The sequence below is a fragment of the Falco peregrinus genome, chromosome 5 (assembly GCF_023634155.1).
Source record: "Falco peregrinus isolate bFalPer1 chromosome 5, bFalPer1.pri, whole genome shotgun sequence".
NCBI classification, from domain to species: domain Eukaryota; kingdom Metazoa; phylum Chordata; class Aves; order Falconiformes; family Falconidae; genus Falco; species Falco peregrinus.
This window is the reverse complement of record NC_073725.1, coordinates 77196175-77220909: the sequence shown is the minus strand read 5'-3', so window position 1 is coordinate 77220909 and position 24735 is coordinate 77196175. Positions and strand designations below refer to the sequence as shown.

Below are 24735 nucleotides of genomic sequence, written 5' to 3'. Positions count from 1 at the left end.
CACCCCGCGGGGCGGGGCCTGTTGCGCGTCACGTGACCCCGCCCCCCGCCCCCTCGGACGCGCAGGGAACGGCCCCCCGCGGCCGCCGGCCCGGGCCTGGGGGCGGCGATCGCGTTACAGGCGGGAGCGAGCTGTCGGGACACGGGCGGTTTATGTGGAACGCGGGGCTCAAAGGGCGGGGGCCTCAGAGGACCGGGGGGTGCTCAGAGTTGCCGGGGGGGCGGTAGTGCTCAGAGGGCCACGAGGCTCAGAGTGCTGAGGGGGGGCGGCTCAGGGGGATGGGGGGGCTCAGGGGGATGGGGGGGCTCAGGGGGATGGGCTCAGAGGGACGGGTTGCCGAAGCCCAGCCGGTGCTGGGTCGCGTGGATCTCCCGCAGCAGCGCATTGTTCCTCAGGCCCAGCTGCAGGGAAGGACGGAGATGGGGGGGTCAGGCCCGGCCCAGGGCCCCCAGGCACCCATACCCAGACACCCACACCCACCCGCCGGCTGCAGGGCTGGGGGCTGCGACCCCCGCGGACTCCCCAGGAAACAGCTCGTTCATTGCCCTGCTGGTGTCAGTGATGGGCCGGGGGGCCAGCAGCACCCAACGGGAGCGGGAGCACCCAATGGAACCCAACGGGAACTGGGACACCAATGGGAGCAGGGCACCCAACGGGAGGGGAGCAGCCAGAGGAAGAGCTCAGGAAGGGCCAGCTGCCTTAGCCGTGCCCCATCTCCGTATGTCACCTCTAACGTGCCACACTTAAACTTGCAGGCGGCAAGGGCTCTGTGCTGTGGCAATGCTCTGGGCACCTCCCGCCTTGCTGGCCGCCTACACGCTGCCCTGCCTGCCCCGCAGCAGTGCAGGGGGACAAACCTTGACGGTGTATTTGTAGCACTGCTCTGCCTCCAGCTGCCGTCCTCCCTGGAGAAATGGCACAAGAGGTTAGTGAGGAAACCATCCCACTGGAGAGGTGCCGGCCCTCGGGGCTGTAACATAGCTCAGGACGTGGCCCAGGGGAGGAGTAAGTGCATCGAGCAATGATGAGCAGTGAGGAAGGGCACTGCATTTGTCATCCAAACACTTCACTTTCCCTGAGCACTGCCCCTCAACTATTTTTACCACTGAGATCATGGAATCACAGCATGGTTTGGGATGGAAGGGACCTTCAAGATCACCCGGTTCCAGCCCCCTGCCACGGGCAGGGACACCTTCCACAGCCCAGGTTGCTCCCAGCCCCGTCCAGCCTGGCCTTGGGCGCTGCCAGGGATGGGGCACCCACAGCTGATCTGGGCAGCCTGGGCCAGTGCCTCAGCATCCTCAGAGTGAAGAATTTCTTCTTATATCTAGCTTAATCTACCCTCTTTTAGTTTAAAGCCATTCCCCCTTGTCCTATCACTATGAGCCCTACTAAAAAGTTCACCCCTATCTTTCTTATAAGCCCCCTTTAGGTATTAAAAGGCCACTGTAAGGTCTCCCCAGAGCCTTGTCTCCTCCGGGCTGAACAACATGATCTACAACACGTTATTCAGGCTCGTGAACAGATGCTGAGAAACCTGCCCACTGTATCAGGCTGGCGGTGGGAGTAGCTGGCTGGCTGGGCACTCGCCTGCAGGCAGATGAGGGAGAGATATCCCCACACTTCAGCATTGGTGTTGTTTAGGGCATTGGCTTCGGAGAGAGCATCTTCTGCTTCCACCATCTCTTCCAGCTTGAAGGAGAGAAGGAGAGGTGCGAACAAAAGGCAAACAGCAGGCAGAAAGTGCTTCAGAACTGAATGGGCATCTGCTCTAACAGCTGAAGAAATCAGTGCAAGAAAAACATTTAGCAGGGTTTCCCTGATAGGGATGCAGGGAAAGGATTTAGGGCAAAGGCAACCAGTTATCCTCAGTGCCAGCATCCAGCTCTCCCAGTCTGGAGCACAAGCCTTTCACCATTGACTACTGATCCCGGTGGGAGCACACACTGTTTACAAATCAGCAAAATTACAAAGCAGCACAAATGCCTTCACCTCTGCTCTGGGGACCATGGTACAGCTCCACGAGGAAACATGACTCTGGTCCTGACCCCTATTCCTGCTGCACACTGGCTCCTGGGAGGCAGGGGTAGCTGGTGCCTCGAGGGCTGCAGCCAGCCCCCAGGCCACTGCTCACCTCCCTGGCTGGAGTCTGCAGCCTCCCAGGAGGTACACATTTGGCCAAGGGGGCAACAGAAGTTCAAGTTCCTTCTATTTGCTTCCCTGTGCCAAACCCCCTTGGAGGAACCTCACAAAGTGTACCCCTGGGAGATACCATGCTGCTGGTGGCTGGGTGTCCTTGGCAGCCCTCCAGAGGCGCTGAATTCCTTTGGGCAGGGAAAGCACTGAGATTCCTCTTTGCTGCCATTCTGCTCAATTCTTTCACAGCGACATGCAGGTCATGCACAGGCAGGCACTCCGAGCGAAGCCCAGGCCCAGATTACGTGCTTGCCATGACATCCTGGCGAGGGAGGTGCTGGCAGGCCCTGGCAGCGGGATGAGGGGGGAAGGATTGCTGCTCCCAGGGCGGCTGCTGAGGGTGGCTGTCTCCTGACATCTCCTGTATGAGCAGCCCGGGGTGCCACGCTGGGACTGTGACAGCACACAGCACATGATGGCCTTCAGGAGCATTGGTTTCACAGGCAGCCAAGCTTTACTTCATTAAAAGGGATCATGTAAAAGCAAGCCCTGCATCCCATGCCACAGAACCAATTAAAACGCAGATGACTTGAAGGTAATTGCACTTACCCTGTAGCAGGCGATTCCCACTCCCAGCCAGGTGAGACAGGACGCAGAGTTCTTGCAGGCGAGCAGGTAGGTCTGTTTTGCCTGGCCATACTACCAGGAGAGAGACAATCGGGTTTCTCTCTGCATCAAAAGCATCACCCCGCAGACAGCTCTCCCCCCAGAATTTGCCAAACACCCCATATCTCCAGGGGGCTCAGAGCCACCATCCCCACTGCTGCCAGGGGGCTGAGAGCCTGCCCGCTGCCCCTGATGCAGTGGCTCTGTGCTGCCTGGTTCTAACACAGTAATGTAGAAGTCACTCTCATTGCTAGCACGATGAGAAAAGGCTCAGCAGCACCCTGAGACGTAGCAGCTGGGACCTGGAGCTGGCACAAAAGAACAGGGCAGGCCCATGCTCTAAGGAGGCGAGCTCTGCAGAAGGGTTTGCTGTGTTGTGAGATCTTGGCTATAGCTACAGATAATGGAGTCTGGAATCTCCCGTGATTTGCTTTGTGGCAAATTTCCTTCCACCACTCACACTGGCTCCTCACCTCTTTCCCTTCCAGGTAGATGGAGCCCAGGCGCAGGTAGACAAAGTGCATATCTGCAGCATCCTCCACAAAACTGATGGTTCGCTCGTAGCACTCCTTTGCCTCACCAAAGTCCCTCTTCAGGTAGCACAGGTGCCCTTTCTGAGCCCAGACGTTTGGATTCTGTGCACACAAAACCAGGAGTGAGATGTGGCCAGGAGATGGGAGGGAGAGAGACCCAGGAGAGGGGCAGGGACCCCTGTACTCAGCAGAAAGGAAGAGCTGATCAGTGTTTAATCATAGCAGGGCAGATTTTATGTACAAAACTAATCACAAGTCATAACGCCTGCATTGGGAGCCCTCTCCAGCCTTCCCCTGCATGGTGCCCTGGCCCATGCAAGGCTCCCCAGGTACGGTGAGTACGCAAACAGTAGTCGGAGGTGTCAGCTTCCTTCTGCCTTCCATTCAACCTGACTCCCCAAACCCACCTTCCCTCTCTGCTGAATAGCAACCCTGTTTCTCATGAAACAGAGCCTGACTCATCAACAGAAGGAAAGATGATCAGGATATACCTGTTCAAAGGGAAAAGAAAGGCAGATGCTGCAGAGAGAGAGAGGAGTCCGTGCTCAGAAATGTCGCCTGTCTGTGCAGGAGATTACAGAAGGCAAGTAATAAGCAGCGTAATGAGGAGGGCAGTGCCACAGCCACAGCCTGATGTGGTTCATTAGCTATGACTGTCCTCCCCTGCAGAAATTGCTGCGGACTAACATTAGATTTGCTCAAGTACAAATGAAGCATGGTGTCTAGGTTCACATGCAGCAACAACGCAGGTGGAGCCTGCTGTGGTGTTTGGCCAGTGTCCTGCTTCAGGACAGCGTGCTCAGGGACACACACAGAATTACCATGCAGTCAATTCTAACAGCCTCACAGAGACATTCTTCACATTTGGAGAGCTCTTCCTTCAGCATATAAGTCTGGGCCAGCGCCAGGTAGTACGCACAGGAGGGACCTCCCTGAAGGCTCAGCAGCTCATGGGCCAGCGCCCTGTGAACAAACTGTGGAGGAACAGCACAGCGTCATGGTTAGGAGAGCAGGCAAACCACAGGCACCCCCAGAAGGACATGGCAGGAGGGCTGACTTGCACTTATTTGACTTCCATGAACAGAAAACAGGAGATACTTCCCCTCCCCCGCCCTTTGAATATTTTCCTCCATTACTTCTAGTTTTGTTTTGCTTTAAGCAACTCTTTGTGCCATGTAAAATTAAGGCAGGCAGCATAACATGGCAGTCAGAGAGATCCCACAGAGATGACTGTGTGGGACAGAGACATTCCACAGGTGACACAAAAATTACTCTGACATACACAAGCATCTGAAAGAAGAAAGGAGTACTGGCACCTTGGAAGCATCACAATAATGCATCTCATCTCTGAACGTACAGAGAAGAGCACATCTGCACCATTTCTGACTCGGCCATTCCCTCCCTAGCAAGCAGCGCTAAGCTGAGGCAGCCCGAGAACCTCGCCTGCCTGAGATCATTGTGTCCACAACCAGCGTTTTGGTCTGAATATTCTGCCTGGCCACAGTTTTCCATTTCTGGGCAGCTGAGGTTTTGTTCCCTCTTGTGCTCAGCATCTGGGGTAGCCACAGCTTATTCTCTGAGCCCAAGAAGGGCTTGCTGGAGTTTGCTACCAGCTCTTTAGCAATAATGCAGGGAAGGAGACCAAATCTCTCTGCCCACTCCTCCACCCCACACTGAGCTGACCTGGATGGCATTGACCTTGATGAGGAATTCCACTGCCTTCATGAAGATTGTGCAGGGAGGCTGTCTAAGTCCTGAGCCAGGGGATGGTGCTGCAAGAAAACTTATCTCCATCAGTCCTAAAATGGGCTTTTTGTTTCTGAAGCAAGGGTCGGGGCTGAGACCCTGCCAGGGACAGAGGAATCCCAGCAACACAATGTAAAACCCAGGAGGTGGCAGGGGAGGCTGAAGCAGAGATTAACTCAGCATTTCTTTCTGAAGGGCTTAAGTTTTGTAAGAGATGTGAAAAGAAACGATGCTCTTGACCCACTAATTTTCCAGTCCAAAGTCATAGGAAGAAAAGGTAGGAATTTATGATTGAAGCTTGTCAGAGTTAACTAAAGTGAAGCCCCTGCCTCCCCAAACTTCAGGCCCCAGCCGGGCCTGAAGCACCCAGCACTGCCATCTCTTTGCCACCCTGTAGAGCTGTAGAGAAGGCAGATCACACAACACATGACTAGAGGAGATCCACAGGGACAGAGCTGGCATCTCAGAAGGGAGATATCTGAGCAGCCAACAAAGGCTGCTGGGTGCAGCAATACATAAGGAGGGAGCTGCGTTCACCCACTGGCTGTCCATCCTGAGACGTGCTGCTCTAAAAATCAGGATGAATCTGCCTTGCCTGGAGATTCCCCAGCTAGGGACAGAGAACAAGCCTTGGTATTTTGCCTTCAGGATGGCCACAGCTCAGTGCTCCCAAGTTACTCTCCTCCCCACTAATCGCACAAGGCCATCTCCTTCACACGCCAAGTCCCCATCTCCTGACCTTTCAGGGCTGCCTCTGGTGCAGTAGCCTCTTCCTTGGGTGCCACGCAGGCCAGTGCAGGCTCCACCGCCTCTGGCAGTTTGCCAGCTGAGCCATCTGGAACCTCCCCTGGAATGAAACCCCCGAACAATCATTAGGTGCAAGCAAAGAGTTTGCCATAAACTGCCTGCTTTGGAGCATGGTTCCATAGAAATAGGGAAGAGGGAAAATATAAAAGATCTATCACATTTTCAGAACAAGGAAGAAATTTCTTTGCAGGAGGCAAAACCTGGGTCTGGGGTTTTGAGTACAAGATTGCCATGTGAAGCTATAAACAGGTATAAATGAGGCAATACCCCTTCTCTTATAATCAAAAACGGCAAAAAAAAGCATATGACGCCAAGCCTGCCTGCCTGAGGCACTTTGCATGGAGTGGTGATAATGGTAAAAATAAAGCCAGCTACCATTTGCCGCAACCTAGCCAAATATTTGGAACTCAGGACAGAAAGTCTGGGCTCAGAGGGAGGCTGGACTCAGCAAGGCTCTGAAGTAAGCCTTCGGTTCAGGCTGGTTTGCCCTTCAAATTGGTGAGGCAGTGCTTTCCAAGCTGTGTTGGGAAGTCACAGCAACAGCTTTCATGAAAGCTAAACCTGAATGACCCTAATGTATGACTGTCACAGGGGCAGCTCAAAATACGCTCGCTTCCCCCAGCCAACCCGGCCACTGCCCACACACCAGTATATCAGCAGCACTGGGCTGGAGCAGAAACCTAAATGCAAAGTCTGGTCCCTTTGCTAGGCTGCGGGTAAGACAAGGCACCGGCTGTGCTGCTTTCAGAAAACTTCATCATTTAAAGCAGCATACTTGCCACTGTTGTCTCTCACTGGTGTAGTTTGTGATCTGTCTACTCTAGCTCACAGTTCACATCACATTCCTTTACGCTTCGTATTTCTCCTCTTAGAAATACTTCGAAATTTCCCCTCTCCTTCCACTGTTCAGCATCTCCACGCTGCAGTGAGCCCCCACCTTGCTGGTGCAAAAAAAACCTCCTGGTTTTGCCCGGTGTTACCTGGCAAGCACTCTTCTGGGCCTGGTCTGGGAGACCTCACACACCCAGCAGAAATGTGCTTTTTCTCTCCTTTTCCCTCAGCAGCCTCAGTGATGCTCCTCTCCTTGGCGAGCTGTGCTTGCAGTAGCTTCTTAGCCTCACGGAAGGCCATTTCTGCCTGAATATTACTATTCTGCAGCTCATAAAACAAACCTATGGGAGACAGAATAAGCAGCATAAACAGACAAGCAACCCATAGCAAAATCCTTCCCTTAGAACCTCAGATTAGAGCAGGGGGAACAGGACTGGGGCAGAAGCAATTCTGGGCTCTACAGGAACACCTTGAGCACACGGGCCGGCTTGCTTTTGTACCTGAAAGTGTCCAGGCTACAATGCTGGATGGCTCCAAGCAGCAGGCATCCTCAAAGAAAATCTCTGCCTCTTCATAGTGCTGCAGAACCACAGCCACAATCCCACAGAGCAGCAAGCTAGGGACAGGGTCAGACAGGTTAGCCTTGCAGGGCCCAGGCAGTGGTGCAGGGGACACCCCCGACCCTGCCTCCCACCCTCTGGAGGCACTCAGCACCTTTGGATATGATGGGGGTTCAGAGAAAGAGCCTGCTGGAAGCATTCCTGGGCTTTGTTTTTTTCCTCGACCAGAAGGCAGAATGCTCCATAGTCCAGCCAGTACTGGATGTTGCGCTGGTCCTGAGCTATCCTCTAGACAAAAGAGATCATCGTTGGAGTGAAGACTGCTGCAGTCATGCTCAGCACACACACCGGAGCAGGGGGACAACTCTGGAATGACTACATCTTCCCTCTGACCACCCCAAGCCCTTGTCTATCACACGCTGGGATTGTGCTGGGCTTCTTCTAAGCCTCCTTCACCTAACACATGTCCTCCAGGTTCAGCTGACCTCCTCCTAGCCTCCTGTTAAGAGGGCTGTGTTCCCAGTACTGACCCAGCACACCTTTAGGACATTTTGCCTGGCCTCGAGGCTGAAATTCTCAGTGACCTGGCCAGGCTCTATCTCACATCCTCCAGAGAGCAGCATCTCCCTAGAAAATCCCTCACATATTCTGCCTGAGTATCCTGGTTGGATTCAGCTCCTTCCTCCCTACACCACAGTCAGGGCTGGCTGAGCTGTCAGCAACACGGGCCCCACGCCACTGCGATGGCATGCTGGCTGCCAGCCCAGACACACCAGCTGGAAAGAACAGGGGCTCCTTTACCTGCTGGTAGTAGAGAGATGCCAGCTTGTAGTCTTTGTTGACTTCAGCTTCACGAGCAAAGAGCCAGAGCTGCTCCTCAGTCGTGCAGGATGGAGGAGCAGGAGGAGCAGCTTCCTCAGACAGTAGCTGGTAGGGAGCAAGACAGAGCGTTAGCCCTGGGGAGGGTAAGAATTGTTCACACGATCTCAGTACAGCAGCAGTCCCCAGTGGTACCTCTGCCACACAGGGACAAGGCAATATCTATTATTTGCAGTTATGACAAGTAAAAGCATCCCCTAGAATAAAACCATGTCAAACTTCTGTGGTGTCACTTACTGGTGACCCCAGCTCATGCTAGAAGGTCTGTGCTCTGCTCGGGTGCATGGCAGAGGGCATGGACCCAGCCCCCCTCACCTTGAGCCAGCCACAGCAGCTTTTACTAATGGTGTCTCACACATATCCCACCATAAGGATTTCATAGCAGTGGGATACAGATGCACTGGACCCTGCCCCTGAGTGTGGCTCGGGGCCCACGTGTTAACTACAGCAAATGAAAGCATGAGCCTGCTTCTGCCTTGAAGGCAAAAGTCCCCCTGCTTCACTAGACGCAGTGTCTAGCCCTGGATCTACAGTGAAGTCGTGTCCCACATCACCCAGGTTTCTCCCCACCTGGTTCAGGGCTATGTGCATCTGGTCCACGAGGTACACGTAGAGCTCACTCAGAAATGCCTGGAACTGCTCCTGGGTCTCAAATGCTGTGGTCTTCAGGTATTTCTCCCTCACAATCTTCACTACAGCATACTATGGAGGCATGTGACAGTTGGACAAGGCAGACCCCCCTGTGCCACCCACCAGTTCTGTAATCATGCAGAGCCAGAACACACTGATTTTGTCTGAAGCTCCAGCTTAGTTCTGAGGAAGAAATCCAGCCCAGCACTAATAAAAGTGAAAAAAAAAAGGAGTGAATTCTTTTCCCACCTCCCAACCTTGGCTCTTCTTGACACAGCCATGCCCCTTTAGGGGCAACATCTGCCAAAACTCATCCCCTTGGCACAAAGAGGGGGTCTCTGGGCAAAGCATGGCCGAGGCTGACCAGCTGAGAGGGGAGAACCCCCTTTTTGTGCTAGGGCAGACTGTTGAGTGTGCAAGAGCAGTAAGCTTTGCCTTCCTCAGGCTATGAGCATGGGGCAAATGCATGTGACCAGCTTTGGAGTCCTCCCCATTGACAGGAACAGTTCTGCTGATGTGTGACTGAAGCAACTTGGTGCCTGCTCCCTTAGAGGGAAAACCTGTTCCCCCTCTGCCCACTGCAACAGCTGCAGGTGGCCGGGATCCTGGAGCAACACAACATCCTAAGTCACATCCTAAGCAGCAGCTCCTCACTGAGAAACTGCCAGAACAAAACAAGCAGGGAAGCAAAAAGCACAAATGGATTCTACCTTTAGCTGTTCTTTAAAAGCAAAATATTTGCCAGAACTATTGAGCGCGAAGTTGAGCTGCCGCTTCTGTTCCTCCAGGGTTTGGTGGTCTGTTGCTCCCTGGTCAGGCAGCTGCTTCCCAAAGAGCTCATGGTATTCACTTAGGATGGCAACAGCAATGTTCATGACACGGCTGTGATAATCTTCCACTGCCTAGGAAACAAATAATCAAACTTAACAAGTCACTTATGCCATCAACCTTGAAATGTATTTTATTTGGCAGAGCCCACGCCTCCCATAAACTCCACCTGACTCAAGTCTCAATTAATCTGTCATGCATCCTTTCCTGCCCATGCCTGAGGGCTGCGAAATATCTACATGTAAATACAAAAGAGCTCCTTCACAATTAAATATTGCTCTTGCTGTATTTTTCCATCAGAACCCAGTATTTCAGTCGTTGTTGTCTCTTCTATAGCAGTATAACTGGCTGTAAGTAAATTATATCTCATCTGCTGGGAGCTTTTTAAACCCATGGGCCAGCCCTCTTCAGCAGAGTCTGTAATCTCCCTAATCTCAGTGGCAGAAGCTTCCATGTGCTGTGACAATCAAAATGTATCACTGTGCACTCCACACAGTCCAGCACAACACAATTCTGCATCACCACTGGGGTCAGTTGTTGAAGTGCTGCTGCTTCTCCCACTGTTGCTTTGAATTTACAATCACCCAGAAGCCATCCAAGGACATTCTCCTTTGACGGCTGTTCTGTACCCACAGAAGATGAGCCAGCACTCTCAGACCATTTTCTAAGGATGTCGCACACACAAAAGTCCTCAAAAATTCTGGGTGACCTGAGAGCAGTTGGGGCTGATTCTGTTCACGTTTGTCTGGGTCTGATGAAGCACATGAGCTAGTCTGAGACAAGAAAGTGCTGGGACTGCTCAGGGTAAACATAAGGTTCTGGTAGCCTCTCTCCCCAGCATCCCATTTCTTTCCAATCACCCCTACACTGCTGCCTTCCCTGCCTTTGCTACATCTCTCCCCTTTGTGTGGGCTGTGAACGTGAGTGACAGCCCAGGAACACCTTCCCAAGGCATACTACTGTGAAAGTACATCCAGAAGTTTTCTTTTCTGTTTATTTCCTCTTCAAACCTCACCTACATACTGCTGCAGGGCTGAGATTGATTCTCCTGTGTGAGGGATGAGGTGGCAGAGTAGGGGCAAGGTCACAGGAACTTGCACTTACCTTCTTGGCTCCTGCAGTCCAGGGAGGCAGTGGAGGGCGAGGAGGAATCATCTGCTTGACCCTGTCAACAAGAGAACAGAAGAGATCAGCCAGACACACTGCCAGCAACACTGGCTTGTCTTGGGCACAGGCAGCCTGTAGTGCAAGGGCTCGAGCTTGTCATCATGTCCCTGAGACACCTCACAGGGACCCGGGGAGGGAAACTGAAGTCTCAGTCCAAGAATAAACTGTGAAGACTAGGCACCTACATTCAGTGCTTAGAGCTCATCATAATAAGGTTAACATTTGTTACTGCTAGCAATCAAAAACACTCTCCTAGAGAAGCAGATCTTCTTTAACTCACAGCCTCCTGGGTCTGCCCAAACAGCTCAAGAAAGGTACCAACCTGAGGAAAGCTCTGAAGAATGTTATCACTTTATCACCCAGGTCACCAAGATCCATCGGTTCCCCACATTGCCCAGTGTGGCTGTGCCATGTGCTGGCCATGCGCTGACCCCTAGACACCATACTGACTCTGTCTGTAGCACTGCTAGTTATAATGACCTTTCAAGTATTGATCAAACCCCCTTATGATTACCATAATTTTTACTAAGATTTTATTAAAATCCTTGGTGTCAAAACAGCCTTAATTCATGGAGATTTTTATCAAGATTTCTTGCTTGCCAATACCTAAACATAAACACCTTCAGTCCTTAGAATGTAATCCAGACCACCAAGCTAAGGTGTCACATCCCTGTAATGGCTGCTACGCAATTAGCAAAGCAAATTGATTATTCCCTGCCAAATACAAACTACTCCTGTAACTGTCCTGCCAGCTTACAGAGCCCCAGACCAGCTGCTTTCTCCAGGTCCTGAGCCCTGGCCACCCCTCCCAGACAAACCCTGCTGTGCAGCACAGTGCTGTGGCTGTGAGCAGTCCCTGTGCTCTGCACAGACACGTCACCACCCCTTGGGAAGCCACAAAGACTGAACAAGCTCCCACGTTCACAGTCCCACCCTCACCCAGCCTCAGAACAGCATCCATCACCGATGTGTTACCTCTACCAGTGAGACAGATGAAAAGCAAATTGCTTCACTTTCAGAAGAGAAAAAGAAAACCAACAACAACCTGTGGAAAGCAAGCGAAGGGTGCCAGGAGGAGGATGAGAGAGGATTTTGGATGGAGCCCAAGAAAGCGAGCTATGGTTTGCTATTGAGATATGTATTTAAACATCCTTCAAGAAAAAGATCCACTGTTGGTCTCATCTGATAGGACATGTGTATGTGGCAGCAGCTGGAGCCCCCCAAGACAGAGCCCTTCCCAAGACTCAGGAGGGCTGATTTTTCAGGCCTGACATCTGCAGCTGCACATGGCAGGTGAACAAGGGGGGGTTACGCTGAATTCATGCAAGTTGCAGTAGAGCAGAAATGGTATAAAAAGGGCCAGGAGAAGGTCTGTTCTAAGGGGGGTTCACCTTCCCCAACCTGTTCTTTCTAGAAGACAGCAGGCAGCACAGAAACCAACACACGTACTTTCCCTTCAAAGAATGGCTGCTGCTTATATTTCTGTTTGAGAGAGAAATACCACCTGCACTTGTTATACTTTATTAATTTACTGCATCTTCTCTTTTTTTATTCAATAAATTATACATGCTAGGCCTCTCCTAGACTGTAACGCAGCAGGGCTACCACTGGACAGGAAGAAACTGCCTCAAATCAAACAGACAGTGGAAGACTCGAAGCAGGAGAGATGAGAGAGCAGCTCTACAGCAGAATGATGTGAAAACTAATGTAAGAGCCAAGGGATGGGTAGAAGACTGTGAGAAAACGTCTGAAAAGGAAAAAATGGCAGAATGTTATGGTGAAGTTAGAGCAGTGCTACCCAGGGCAGTCCATGCTGGTGACCAGCCCTAAGCTACCAGCAGAACATCACATGCAAGAGGCAAGCACATGGGGATTAATGGGAAACAAAGCCCGGATGGGAACACAGACACTGTTGTGCTGCTCTGGTGTTCTCTCTTTTTGAGAGGAATGGCAGGGAGTTGCCAGCTGGGAGGAATGAAGTGTTTTCCCAACACACCAGATGCCACCTCTTAAGCGGTCTGGCCAAATCCTCCTCCTGATTCCAGTGGGCTTTGGCTCAGGCCCTCAGCACTCCGAGGGGGAGCTTGCTCTGCAGCCCTGGTTCTATCCTGCAGAAATGAGCTGTCAGCCCCAGAATTACAGCACAGCTTTACACACCGTCTGGTGAGCTCCTCTCGCAATCGCTTTGGTACCAAGGCCTTGTCCAGCTTTATCTCCATCACCAGGAACGTTCCTGCTTCAGTGTATTGCTGTGAAGATAAACATTGCGCTCTCAATGTCGTGCTGTCTAGAGCCATTACTGACATGATGAAAGACTGAGCATATAGCTACAGATCTTCAGCAAATCCTCTTCAAACTGCAGAGACACAGCCTGTTTTATAACCTGCCCTCAGAATGATTTACGGCAGCAAAATTCAGCTCAAGAAACCAGTCTAGGGAAAAGGAGAAAGCCCAGATAATCAATCTGCTTGCAGAATGAATATGCATTTTTGAGGAAGAAGCCAAAACATGAAGGGACCCTTTTAAATAAACACCTGATTATTTACAGAGACCTTCTAACCCAATGCTAGACTGCCCTCCAGCTGGATGCCACTGAAAGAACTCCAGGACAGCATTTACATAAAACTTTCCTTGTCCGACTCACTCTTGAAGAATTTAATTGCGTGAAAGGTGTGAGACACCAGTGCAGTGGCAGTCTAGCAGTCTTTCCTTCTTTTTGGAGATACATAATTACCTGTCCATCAAGGCTGAGATATGTGTCATTTTTAGCTTCTACACTGGCATCTGACAACTGGATTTTGGGCGCATTGGACATCTATTAAAGAAAAAGAAAAGACATCTCTTGTTTCAGATTCAATAACCCTCACACCTTTGCAAGTTTTGGATGCAAGTTGTACATTTGTTCAGGCAGCATGTACTAAAATTTCAAAATAACAATTTATCTCTCAGTTGGCTGAGGCGACACAGCGTCACTCCCTGGTTTCTGCATGCCCCAGCTACCTCTGATGTGAAAAGAGAGCAACCATGTTGCAAGATGCCGCCCTAGACCTTACCCTTCTATTGGAATCCTTATCTTTGGTGATTATCTCTTTGTCTTCCTTCTGAGTCTTGCAGGGAACTGCTCTGGAAAGGGGAGTACTGATCCCTGGGGTCCACGACCCTTCCTTAGTCAGGTTGAGCTGTGTCCTGAGATCCCGGAAAACACTGTGCTGACTTTTAGTCTGAAATAAAGAGGGAACAGAGGGAATCAAGGGACAAACTAGGCTTCCCCACCCCCTCTCACATCACAAAACACATTGTCAGGGTCCCAAATGCATTAAGAAGCTATGCAACCTCGTCTTCCCCTCCTAGGAGTGTAGTTGCGGGTGCTCAAGGCCAGTTCTGATACCATATAGCTGTGAAGCCTCAGGTTAGACTATGAAACAAGCTGCCTGAGAAAGCCACAGCAAGGTGTCCCTGTCTTCTCTCGTGAGCTGCATTTTCACTGAGACACTGGCCCTTGATTCTTGCCTGAGCTATGTGGTAGAAATGCTGGAACCCAGCCCGTGCTGCCCTGATCCTGACCCACTGACCTGCATTCCACGGCTATGGACTTGCCCGGTGGTGTGGACTGTTAGGTGAACCTGGCTACCCTCACCAGCTCTGCCCTGTAATTTTTTGGGTACCCCCACCTGCCCTGCAGTGACTCTTGGCTCACGGCTCACCTTCTGGTACAGAGCAGCTTCCCTGACACACATCAGTGAATTGCAAGGAACAGGTTTTTCAGATTGTTTACACACTGTTTGACCACCTAGACAGGCTGTTCCCTCCCAGCCATCACTGGTACATGAGCTGGGCTAGCAAGAACTGCGGGGATCATGGGGAGAGGATGGAGCAGCTGTACCAAGACAGCCTAGACCAAGGAGCAGCCCAAAGTACCCAGAGAATGAGAACGACAGAGAGAGCATGTGTGTCACTTCACTTGTGACAAATAAACGCTACAGGACAAGTAGTACCATGCAGCCAAGAGGCCATTATTCATGGTGGTGAAGCAGAGACCCACCAACAGCTGTGGGCCTAGCCCTGCTTTGCAACAGCCAGTGGGAGCATGGAGGCAGGGAGAAGGGCTGTCATTCACCGGCTGCTGCAGCCCCGGCAGCTACGGGGGACGTGGGCAGAAAGAACAGGCTGTGCATCTGCCCTCCTGAAAGAAGCTCAGGTCTGTTCCCCCAGTACTGTGGGAAAATGGAGATGTAACTGTCACTCTTAGTAACAGAGTGGGGAAAAAAGCAAAGGCAAATAAACCTCCGTGAGCTACAGCTGAAAGAGCTCCAGTGACAGCTTTTTTGGTTGTTGCCTGGGGTAACGCTATCCTTTTAGAGCCACTGTTTGCTCTTCCCAGCAATGCAGTTCATTTGCCCATGTTCCAGACTGGGGAGAGAAGAGCATTCTTATAGCTCTCCCTGCTCAGCTGCTGGCAGAGAAAGGAGTGGAGTAAAATTCAGAGCCTCTTTCAGCCCCCAAACCTGCTCATACATGCCCAGAAATCCCCTGTGTTTAAGAAGTCTGCACCTAAAAGCTTGTCTTGTTATTTTTCTCCATCAGCAGAAGGGCAGAGAAGTTTCAGAGTCAGCCTCTACACTGTCCATGCTGCCTGCTCCCAACCCCACACTGCCCACGCTGCCTGCTCCCAACCCCACACTGCACAAACACTGCAGAGCTGCAGCAGAGCCTGGCTGTCTGGTCTGCTCTCACCTTCTCAAACACCTCACTGTCTTGGTAGGTAAAGACACGAAAAGCACCTCGGATCTGCTTCACACCAGGGCACAGCAAAGGCACCATGTTGACATATGCCACGCCATGGAAGAAAATCTGCTTGTCCTCATCTCCCTGGAAACACAGAGCAAGGGACTGAGATACTGAACGGACTGTTATTCTCTTTAAGGAAACAAGGTCACCGATCCCATTAAGAAGAGGCCACACAGCAAACTGATGCACCTGATGAGCCAGCGGCTCTCCGTCACTGGCACACAGCTGAGACAACCTGGATGAATACACTGGAGTCATTTAATATGTAGAATATCAATTTTATCCCAATCCCTGCAGGGCAGCTTTTCTCTCTAATGCCCACACCAAGCCATTGCCCAGGATGGTCTTTTTAAGATACAGCTGCAAAATTATCAACCACGTGGTTAGAAATCCAAGCGACCCTGCCAGAGCTGTGCATCTTGGATTTGACAGAAATCATGTAGTTAATGAGGTCTGAGAGTCCTGGCTAGCAGCAGACTGGTGAGGGTGAGGGAGAAGGATCTCAGTCACAGCTGCAAAGTCCTGGCACCAGCGAGTGCTGAAAGGGATTTGTACCAACTTATATGACTTTGCCCTGGAACAGAATAGGAGCTTTCACACAACCAGCCACCATGAACAGAACCATTAGCTAAGGGGCTGTTTCTTTGTTAAACCACCCCAGTTTATGTGCAAAAGCATAACTTATTTACACTCTGAGAAAGAAGGCGTGAATTTCTTCAAGATGTTCCAAAACCCCATTGGCTAAAGATAAATTACCCTCAATTAATTACCTTAATTATCAAAAAGCACGCTTTCCCTTACCCCTTTCCACCAAGCTACCACAGAACATCAGCGAGACTGTATGCTATAAGGAAAAAATGTTATCCTTTGTCTATTTAACAGCTCTATAAGGCTGATTAATCCCTTTACAAAGCCTCTAGCTCTCTGACTTGCTTTGGCTGGTTCAAGGCTGGTTTTGGTATTACAAAGGCATTGAAAGGAAAACGCCCGATAACGCAATGCTGCTCCACAAGCCAGAACAACATACCCCTCCCCGCTTTTACCTTGTCAGCTTTGCTAGTTTTGCCTTTGCTGGATGGGGCCACAGACATCATGCAAACCTCTACGGGCCAGTACTGGCACTCTGCAATGCGCTTCTGCAGGCTGAACACAAAAGAGGGCACTGAGAAGATGCAGAGACGAAGCTGGAGAGCCCATCACCCTCCTTTCTGCCCAGCAGCCCCAAAACATCACCCCTCGGGTTTGCTCGGACCAATGGGACACAGCAAGCACCCTTAGGCCACTGGAACACACATGCTTTGGGGCAGGCTTGGTACATTTTCTTCCCCATCCACTGCTGTGTGCATTTATGGCACAATCAGCCATAAAACAATTGTGAGAGCAACTCACTAGGTTTTCTCTCTCCCCTGGTTACTTCAGGAATAAAATGAGTAAGAAGGAACATGATTAAATTTGGTATAAATCCTGAATTGCACAGAGCAAGCAGACCCCGAGCTCCCATTCAATGTGCCTGGTAACTCTGAAACCAGCAGGCAGGCTGATGAAAGTGTAGGGGGAAAAATGTTAAAAATCAAACCAGATAGAAGGGACTGATTCCACAGGAGGAGTAATTTAGCTGTGAAACTCACAGCCGTGACGCAGCTGAGGCCAAGAACGTAGGAAGATTCAAAAAGAAATGGGATACTCATCCTGATCTTGGGCATATCTGGAGTCATTAAAGGTAACGTTTATTCAATAAGAAAACAAATGAGGGCCCACAGGGAGTGAAAGGATTTTATTGTATTGGGAATTCAGCAAAATTTAATTAGCAGCTCAGAAGAGAGCTGTGGGGGCCACCCTACTCCATGTCTGTTCACCATAACTCTGCTGCCCCTTCCTTCAGACCGTGGAGGGAACAGTCACCAATTCCAGTTGCTGGCAGCATAAGCAAACATCTATGGCCTGGAGGCAGCAGCTACAGTTAATTCATCTTCTCCCACCATAGCAAAACTAAGTTGCTGCCAGTAATTAAAGGCAGTTAGCTGCTCTCTTGCTCATGTGAACACCTTTGGCTAAGAGCCAGCCATAGGAGCCATGGGAGGCAAGGCAGAGCCACGGTTTGACCATGTGAGAGGTTTGAGACACCTGCATGTTGCTGCTCCATGCCTTAGGTCACTCAGCTGAGTGCATTCTGGGGTGTTTTCTCCCCACTGCTCCATGCTGGAAGGGAGGTTCTCAGGTCCCTTACGTGACTACTGCAGCGGGATCCAGGTAACAACGCCTTTCAATGTCCCATATGATTCTCTTCATGCTTTCTGCTCGGACCCTGAACTCCCTGTCCTGTGAGAAACAGTATGTGGTCAGAGCCAGGACAGCAATCTCCACAGCCTGCTTCATCCCCAGTTCATGCCTAATAAAGTTTGTTGGGAGAGAATGTGAGTCATACAAAGGTTTCCAACTCACCACACCCCGGCCAGCCTAACAGAGCAAGCTAGCAGCCCTTCCTGCAGACACCAGAGCCCATTAGGATTAAGAGCCTGGCTCACAAGGAGATAATCACGGAGTCATAGAACTGTTTAGGTTGGAAAAGACCTTTAAGATCACCAAGTTCAACCATTAAACCAGGACTGCCAGGCCCACCACCAAACCATGTCCCTGAGTGCCACATCTACACATCTTTTAAATACCTCCAGGGATGGTGATTTCACCACACCTCCCTGGGCAGCCTGTTCAGTGCTTGACGAACCTTTCAGTGAAGAAATGTTTCCTAATATCCAATCTAAACCTCCCCTGGCACAGCTTGAGGCCATTTCCTCTTGTCCTGTCTCTTGCTACTTGGGAGATGAGACCTACTCCCACCTCACTACAACCTCCTTTCAGGCAGTTGTAGAGAGCGATCAGGTGCTCCCCTGAGCCTCCTTTTCTCCAGATGAAACCACCCCAGTTCCCTCAGCTGCTCCTCATCAGACTTGTGCTCCAGCCCCTTCCCCAGCTCCATTGCCCCTCTCTAGACATGCTCCAGCACCTCAATGTCCCTCTTGTAGCAAGGGGTCCAAAACTGAACATAGGATTTGAGGTGTGGCCTCATCTGTGCCGAGCACAGGGTGACAATCACTGCCCTGGTCCTGATGGCCACACTGTTTTGGATACAAGCCAGGATGCTGTTGGCCTTCTTGGCCACCCCCAGGCACAGTGCTGGCTCATGTTCAGCAGTGCTGTCAGCCAGCACCCCCTGGTCCTTTTCTGCCAGCAAGACAATAATACAATACAATATTCCACCAGCAATACAACTCCCAGCCCAGCAGCTCGGGGGGTGGGTAGCTTTCTGGGGACCAGACCTGCCACATACACCCTAGGGAACTCTCCTGTGGTGAGTCAGCACGCCCACTGTCCCAGGGGAACCACCTCTGTGTCTGGACACTGCGCAGAGAACTGACCACTCGCCTTCCTCCCATAACAAGTCTCTGCAATTCTTTCTCAGTCCCTTCACTAAGACTTGCTTGTTCTCTTCCAGCCATGACACTGCCAGTCCTTTGTCACCTCTCTTTTGTTGAGTTCCCCATCCTCATCCTCATAGGGACCACCAGTGATGAAGGAGTTGGGTATGCTCAGAGCGCCAGGGGCCATGATGTTATCAAGGGGCCATTTCTTGGGCCTGGGTAATGGTTCCTTTTCACCAGCAAGCTTCAGGATGCCATTCTTGAAGAGCAAGGGGAATTCCTTCTAGAGAGACATGAGAATGAAAGGACTTGCATTTCCAGCAGGAGCAGGAGCAAGTGCCAGCTGCTCCGAGCTGGGTCTAACAAAGCAAAGCAGCAGTGCAGGGGCATGGCTCGGAAAATGCACTCCACCATGCGCATACAAAGAATGGAGAAAAAATAAATAGTCGTGTGGAAAAAACCTGCCAGTTTTAATCCAAATGTTGCCGAGCAGACCTTTGTGTTAAAGAAATATGTCACACCAGAGACCCTGAGCACTCACAACAAAGGCTGCTGTGGCACAAGCACGGGAGCTGTACACCCCACGGGTCTGGACACTTGTTCCACGGTGCATAATATGGGAGAACATCCCCCTGTGTAGCAGCCAAAACCCCTCTCACCGTGTCTGGACTAATCCTTACCTCCCCAGCTGCTGGCACTTGCAAGCAAGCCATGTAGTTCTGCAGGGGTCCAGTGGCAGCAAGCGCTTCTGGGACAGAACAAGCTGCCTCCAGCGTGACACTCAGGAGGTTACCATTTGCAAGCTCCACCGCAGAAAGCAGGGGCTCTTTGGTGCACACCGTCACTTCAAGGTCACCCTGTGAGACAAGGATAAAGTAGAGCCAATAACCAGACAATTATAACACTCCTGCTCTTGAGGGAGAAGCAAGCACAAGCCCAAGGCCAGAATATATAATGTTATCTTATTCCTCACCTTAGATGTAAAAGAAAACAGACCAGCATAGGAAAAGAATATCATGATCAATTTGGCTGAATTGTGATGTTTGTTTGTTTAAATTGGAGCATGCTTGAGGCATGACATATGCCCCAAAGGTCTCATAAAATGAGCCAGGGAGAGAGAGTCAAGGTCTCATGAAACAAGCCACAGAGGAAGAACATGAGGGCTGGAAAATAATGACTTTCCCCTGGTGATTCAGAGCATGCCAAGCTAGGGCCGCATTTTGACTCTGCCCTATCTCCACGCACTGTGTGTGATCTTTAATTACCTGTCCCAAACCTGGATGGATGGTGTGCAGTGAAAAAACAGCTCATCAGCATTTATTATCTCTGCTCCCTAATGGACACCCCCCTACCTTGCTTACTGTGTAACACTTCTTAAATACAGAAAAGTTAATGCAATATCTACCTCTCCATCACTCAGTGCTAACTGCAGGCAGACTCAGGAGCAAACTTAGACACATTTTCCCAGTCTCATTCTTCATTCCCCGCCTTATTCACTGGGTACTTTTCAACCAGCTGAATGAATAAGAACCTTGCAGGAAAGGCAGTCACAGCTTGTACAATAATGGACTCTGAGACATTTTATCCACATAAAGTTGGGCAGGTAATCTGCCTTTGCCTTTTTATGGTTTTTCAGCACTATGCTTTCCATCTTGAATATTATTTGCAGAGCAATTTGGTAGCTGAACACATTAACATTTCCTAGCACGACTTCACCTATCATAGGCAACTAGGGACAGACATCAATAGGAGCAGGAAAGGCCTCCAAACTTGTAACATATAGGGCTGTAACATATCCATGATGAGCTAGGTGGCTGAGTCATGCTCACCTTCCCCTTAAAAAGCAGCAGAGAGCCAAATGAGTGAAGGAACAGTTCCAAATTCCACATACCTTGGCCTCTGGGTGAAGGCTCTCTAATGGAGAGGTAAGCACTGCATACAAAGGAGTCGAGATCTTAAATGAACACTGTCCTGGGAAGAAACAGGAGTGAGAACAGCATAAAGTGAGATGCTCTGTAGAGAAATGATGGCCTAACTCCTAACGCTGAGCTACTGATGTCACCCCCTCTTCCCCTGGACCCAGCTTTCTAGAGATGCTATGAAGTGCATTTTGTCAAAAGGACATAAATTACAACCAGGGGTCCATCAGCAAAGATCAAAAAGTGCCAAGGAGTAAGAAGTGGTTACAGAGGTTGCAGAATTCAATGTTGTACCTTGCAGCAGAGGTAGAAGGTCCACCACAGCTTGGCCAAGAGGCATGGTCCTCTCCTTCTGTCTCCTCTCCCTTTGCAACACTTCTATCACTGTCACTAGAGAGATAAAAAAAAAGCAGCTGGCAGAGTTTCTCAGACAGCTTCAGACCAGCAGTTCAGGGGCTGCAAAGGGTCATTGTCAGCTTTGGCACACACTTCTACTTCATCTCCCAAGGCCAACAAGAACAGCAAAACCAAGGAGCACAGGCCAACATGAAAGAGGATTCTTCCAGCTGGCAGAGATGGGAACAGAAGTTCCGAGACCCTCCCACCACTGCTGCCAAAGTGCTATTCTTGAACAAGTGACTCCTGTGGCAGGCAGACAGACCGGAGCAGCTGACAGTACTCACCTCCAAGGAGGGAAATTCAGCATCAGGTACTTACAGAGCACAGGTTTTTGCGCAATGTCAGCCAAGGAATTGGGCCCATCGGGGCTGCACTCAAAGCTGGTCATGAAATTATAGTTTGCTGTCCCATTTGGCAAGACATCAGTCTTGGAGGACTCTCCCAAGATAGCTCCGTTGAACTCCACACGCACCAAAGTAACTGACACGTCGCTTTTGATAGTTTTCTGTCAAACAAATGGTACACTGAGCACCTGGCTCTGCAGCAACAGGCCCAGCATCAAAGTTGCCTCTGGCAGGCAGCTCAGTTCAGTGTCCAGGACAGGGCTCACCGATTGGGGTCTTTGGTTGTTCCGCTACAGGAACAGGGAAGAGGAGCAAAGTTTGGCTGTGCTAAGACCTCACCCTTCCCTGTCTTTAAGAGGGAAATTTCCTGCTCCACCATGCTGTGATGCCCCAAGGATTATCAAGGGCTGTGGCAAGGGAGATGGAGAGGTCCAGGCTTCACCCCAGGAAAGGCAATGAAAGACACATCTAAAGCAGATCCCAAAATACCCCACTGATATTTTTGTGCTTCCAGGAAGCTTGAGGCTTTTGTCATCTCCTAGGAAAGTAGCTCCTGAGCTATGTGGCTGAGCTCACAGGACACTTGTGTATATCATGTGGCTGCAGAACACCTTGAAATCAAAGAAGGGCTCCAGCAAGCTCTTGGGAGAGCTCTGCAATTGGTTCTTACACCACCTTCACACCACTTGCTTTAAGCAGACATGAGAAGGTTTGAATTTTAAAATGTTTCTGCAGAGGGGCTTAAACAGGTGAACAGGGGTGGTGAGAGCACAGCATGTTGCAGTGGGGATCCGTATGTCCAGGCAGCACCAGGCACCTCCACAGCAGCACAACACATGCTGAGACAGTTACCAAAGGAGAAACACGGCTTACTTCTCTGTCCAGGGAAGGGCAGCTGCTGCCCTGAACTTGAGGACCACTGTGCCCAAACCCAGCTTTTCTTTAGTCCTGAGCTGCAGGAATGTCTAACCTCCACGGGCTTCTCCCTCAGCTCCCTCTCTCCATGTGACTGGGGTAATTAGTACCATATTGGCTCTTGCACAAAAAGAGATTTCATTCACTTGGTTTTAATTTCCAGTCCTTCTGCCTGTCTCCTTGAGCATATAGTCTATGAATGGCTAAACAGAAGCATCCAATTAACCTTTCTCTGTACCATTAATTATCCTAGACTCCTCTCTCATCCTTCTCTGCATTACCTCTAATTAAGCAGATTCCACACTTCTTACAGCTGGATTTTTTTTTCATATTGTTGTTCTTATTATCCCACTTCTGCAAGCCCCTCTTCTTTTGCCACAGCCATTTCTCAAGATGGAGCGATCAGAACCACAAACCGACATTCCAGATGCAATCAGTCCACAGGTCTACTCTTTTCAGCACTGTTTTTCTTCCTCTTACCTTATACTTCTCACCTAAGATGCTGTTTGCTAAATCTATCAGTGTGAGAGGTACTCAAATACTACAGTGTAAAAACCGCAAAAAAAAAAAAAAAAAAGCAGGTGCTTTTAGTTTGCTTTTTTTGTCTCCTGCTAGAGCAGAAGCAGGGATTTGCATTTTTCTGCTTGCAGCAGTAGCTGAGCTTCTCCTCCGCATTCCCTCCTAAATGCCAGTTCCTCTAGAAGACTTTAAGGACAGCTGGGTGTTTCACGCAGCACATGGAAATCACAGTAGGCAAGGTTTGATCAGAACCAGCTCATAGTCTTGCCCTGTAACCACACTGCAGCCACTGCCTTTTTACAGCTAGAGCCACCCTGTTGGTTTCAATACAATTTAAACCACTGTAGCTGGGATGACAATCTGACTTTATACCCAAGGTGAGACCTTTTTAGAGGTATTTGTCTCACTGATACATATTTTTTTCATATCAGCCTGTGTTTTGTTTTAAAAAAGCTGCCATTTACATACAGTTAGGCAGAGAAGGCAGAGATACATTCCACCACAGCACCTCTGGGCTGCTGCTGAGGCAGTGCACTCCCCAGTCTACGTGAATCACAGTAGAACAATCTGCTGGATAAATTTTGCTATTAGCCATGTGCTCCCTCTTTCATACTCTTTATCAAGCTCAGAAATCAATCCTCTCTCGTCCATCCTTGCACGAACAAGCCCTCAGAAGGGAGCAGGAAGCCACCGCGTGGCATTGCTGGAATCTCTGACATTCTCACCGCTCCTTCCTATAGCCTTATCCCTTCACACCTGGCCTTGAACGGGATCACAGCACACCAAATCACTCTGGCCTCATTTATTAAACCAGCAGATACATTTTCAGAAGTTGTTTACCAGGTCCTGCGCCTTCAGCACTGCGACCTGCACTGGTGTTGGTAGTGCCTCGCTGGGAAGAGCTGCAGCAGCGGGCAAGCCAGAGGCCTCTTTTCCAGCAGACAGCCCCGCAGGGCCCTCCATGGCTCTGCAGGAGAAAGAATGAGGAAAGAAACATGAAACGGCTCTGTTCCTCTCCCAGGAACGCCTGCAGGACAGAGTAGCCGTGGTTGCTAGCATTGTTCAGGGCCTGGCTGTCAAAACACCATTGAAAGCGCAGGGCTCTGTCAGTGACGCATCTCCTGAGGAGCGCAGGGGTAGGACAGGGAGAAGTCTCATGTGAAAATTATCCGGCTCTATAAACTTCACGCAGGGGCGCAGGGGAAGGCTCCGTGTGCCCAGTGGCCCCTGCAGGGCCCTCCCCAGTGCCGGGCACAGCCCCATGCTCCCTCCTGCTCCGTGTTTCAGTTAAATGGGAGCCCGTGGGGCTGCCAGCCCATCCCCACGCGGCCCCCACAGGCACCCAGGGCACCCGGGACCATCCTGCGCCACAGGTTCGGCTGCACCGAGGCCCCTGAAACTCCCCCAGGACACAACTAGGCCGAGGAACCCCCGTGAGCCCACGGCACCCCGCTGCCTGGAGCCCCCCTAGCCCGGCTGTAGGATGCCCCCCGAGGCTGGCAGCCTCCCGCCATGCCCGACGGGCCCTCAGGCTCGGGGTACGGCCTGCAGCTCCTCACCGCGCCGGTGCCGGGAGCGGCCGGGGGCGCCGGGCCGCGAACCCGCAGCCGCCTGGCCTCAGGGGGCGGCCGGCCACGCGTAACCACGGC

General features: G+C 50.9%; 1 protein-coding gene across 1 annotated transcript; it reads right to left on the bottom strand.

The window, feature by feature from the left end:
* Window positions 1-292: 292 nt before the first annotated feature.
* Window positions 293-24735, bottom strand: CFAP70 (cilia and flagella associated protein 70). Its single transcript, XM_055806499.1, has 28 exons — window positions 24646-24735; window positions 23927-24053; window positions 21627-21813; window positions 21204-21299; window positions 20882-20961; window positions 19671-19847; window positions 19091-19273; window positions 17799-17890; window positions 16615-16714; window positions 15518-15652; window positions 13837-14004; window positions 13518-13598; window positions 12941-13032; window positions 10721-10781; window positions 9499-9690; window positions 8729-8860; window positions 8081-8206; window positions 7434-7567; window positions 7220-7335; window positions 6869-7060; window positions 5821-5928; window positions 5019-5107; window positions 4157-4309; window positions 3276-3437; window positions 2746-2835; window positions 1587-1692; window positions 858-901; window positions 293-401 (listed from the first exon to the last, which is right to left on the bottom strand). Exons 2-28 carry the CDS (start codon window positions 24047-24049, stop codon window positions 321-323), a joined length of 3300 nt encoding a protein of 1099 aa, XP_055662474.1. The 5' UTR covers window positions 24050-24053; window positions 24646-24735; the 3' UTR covers window positions 293-320.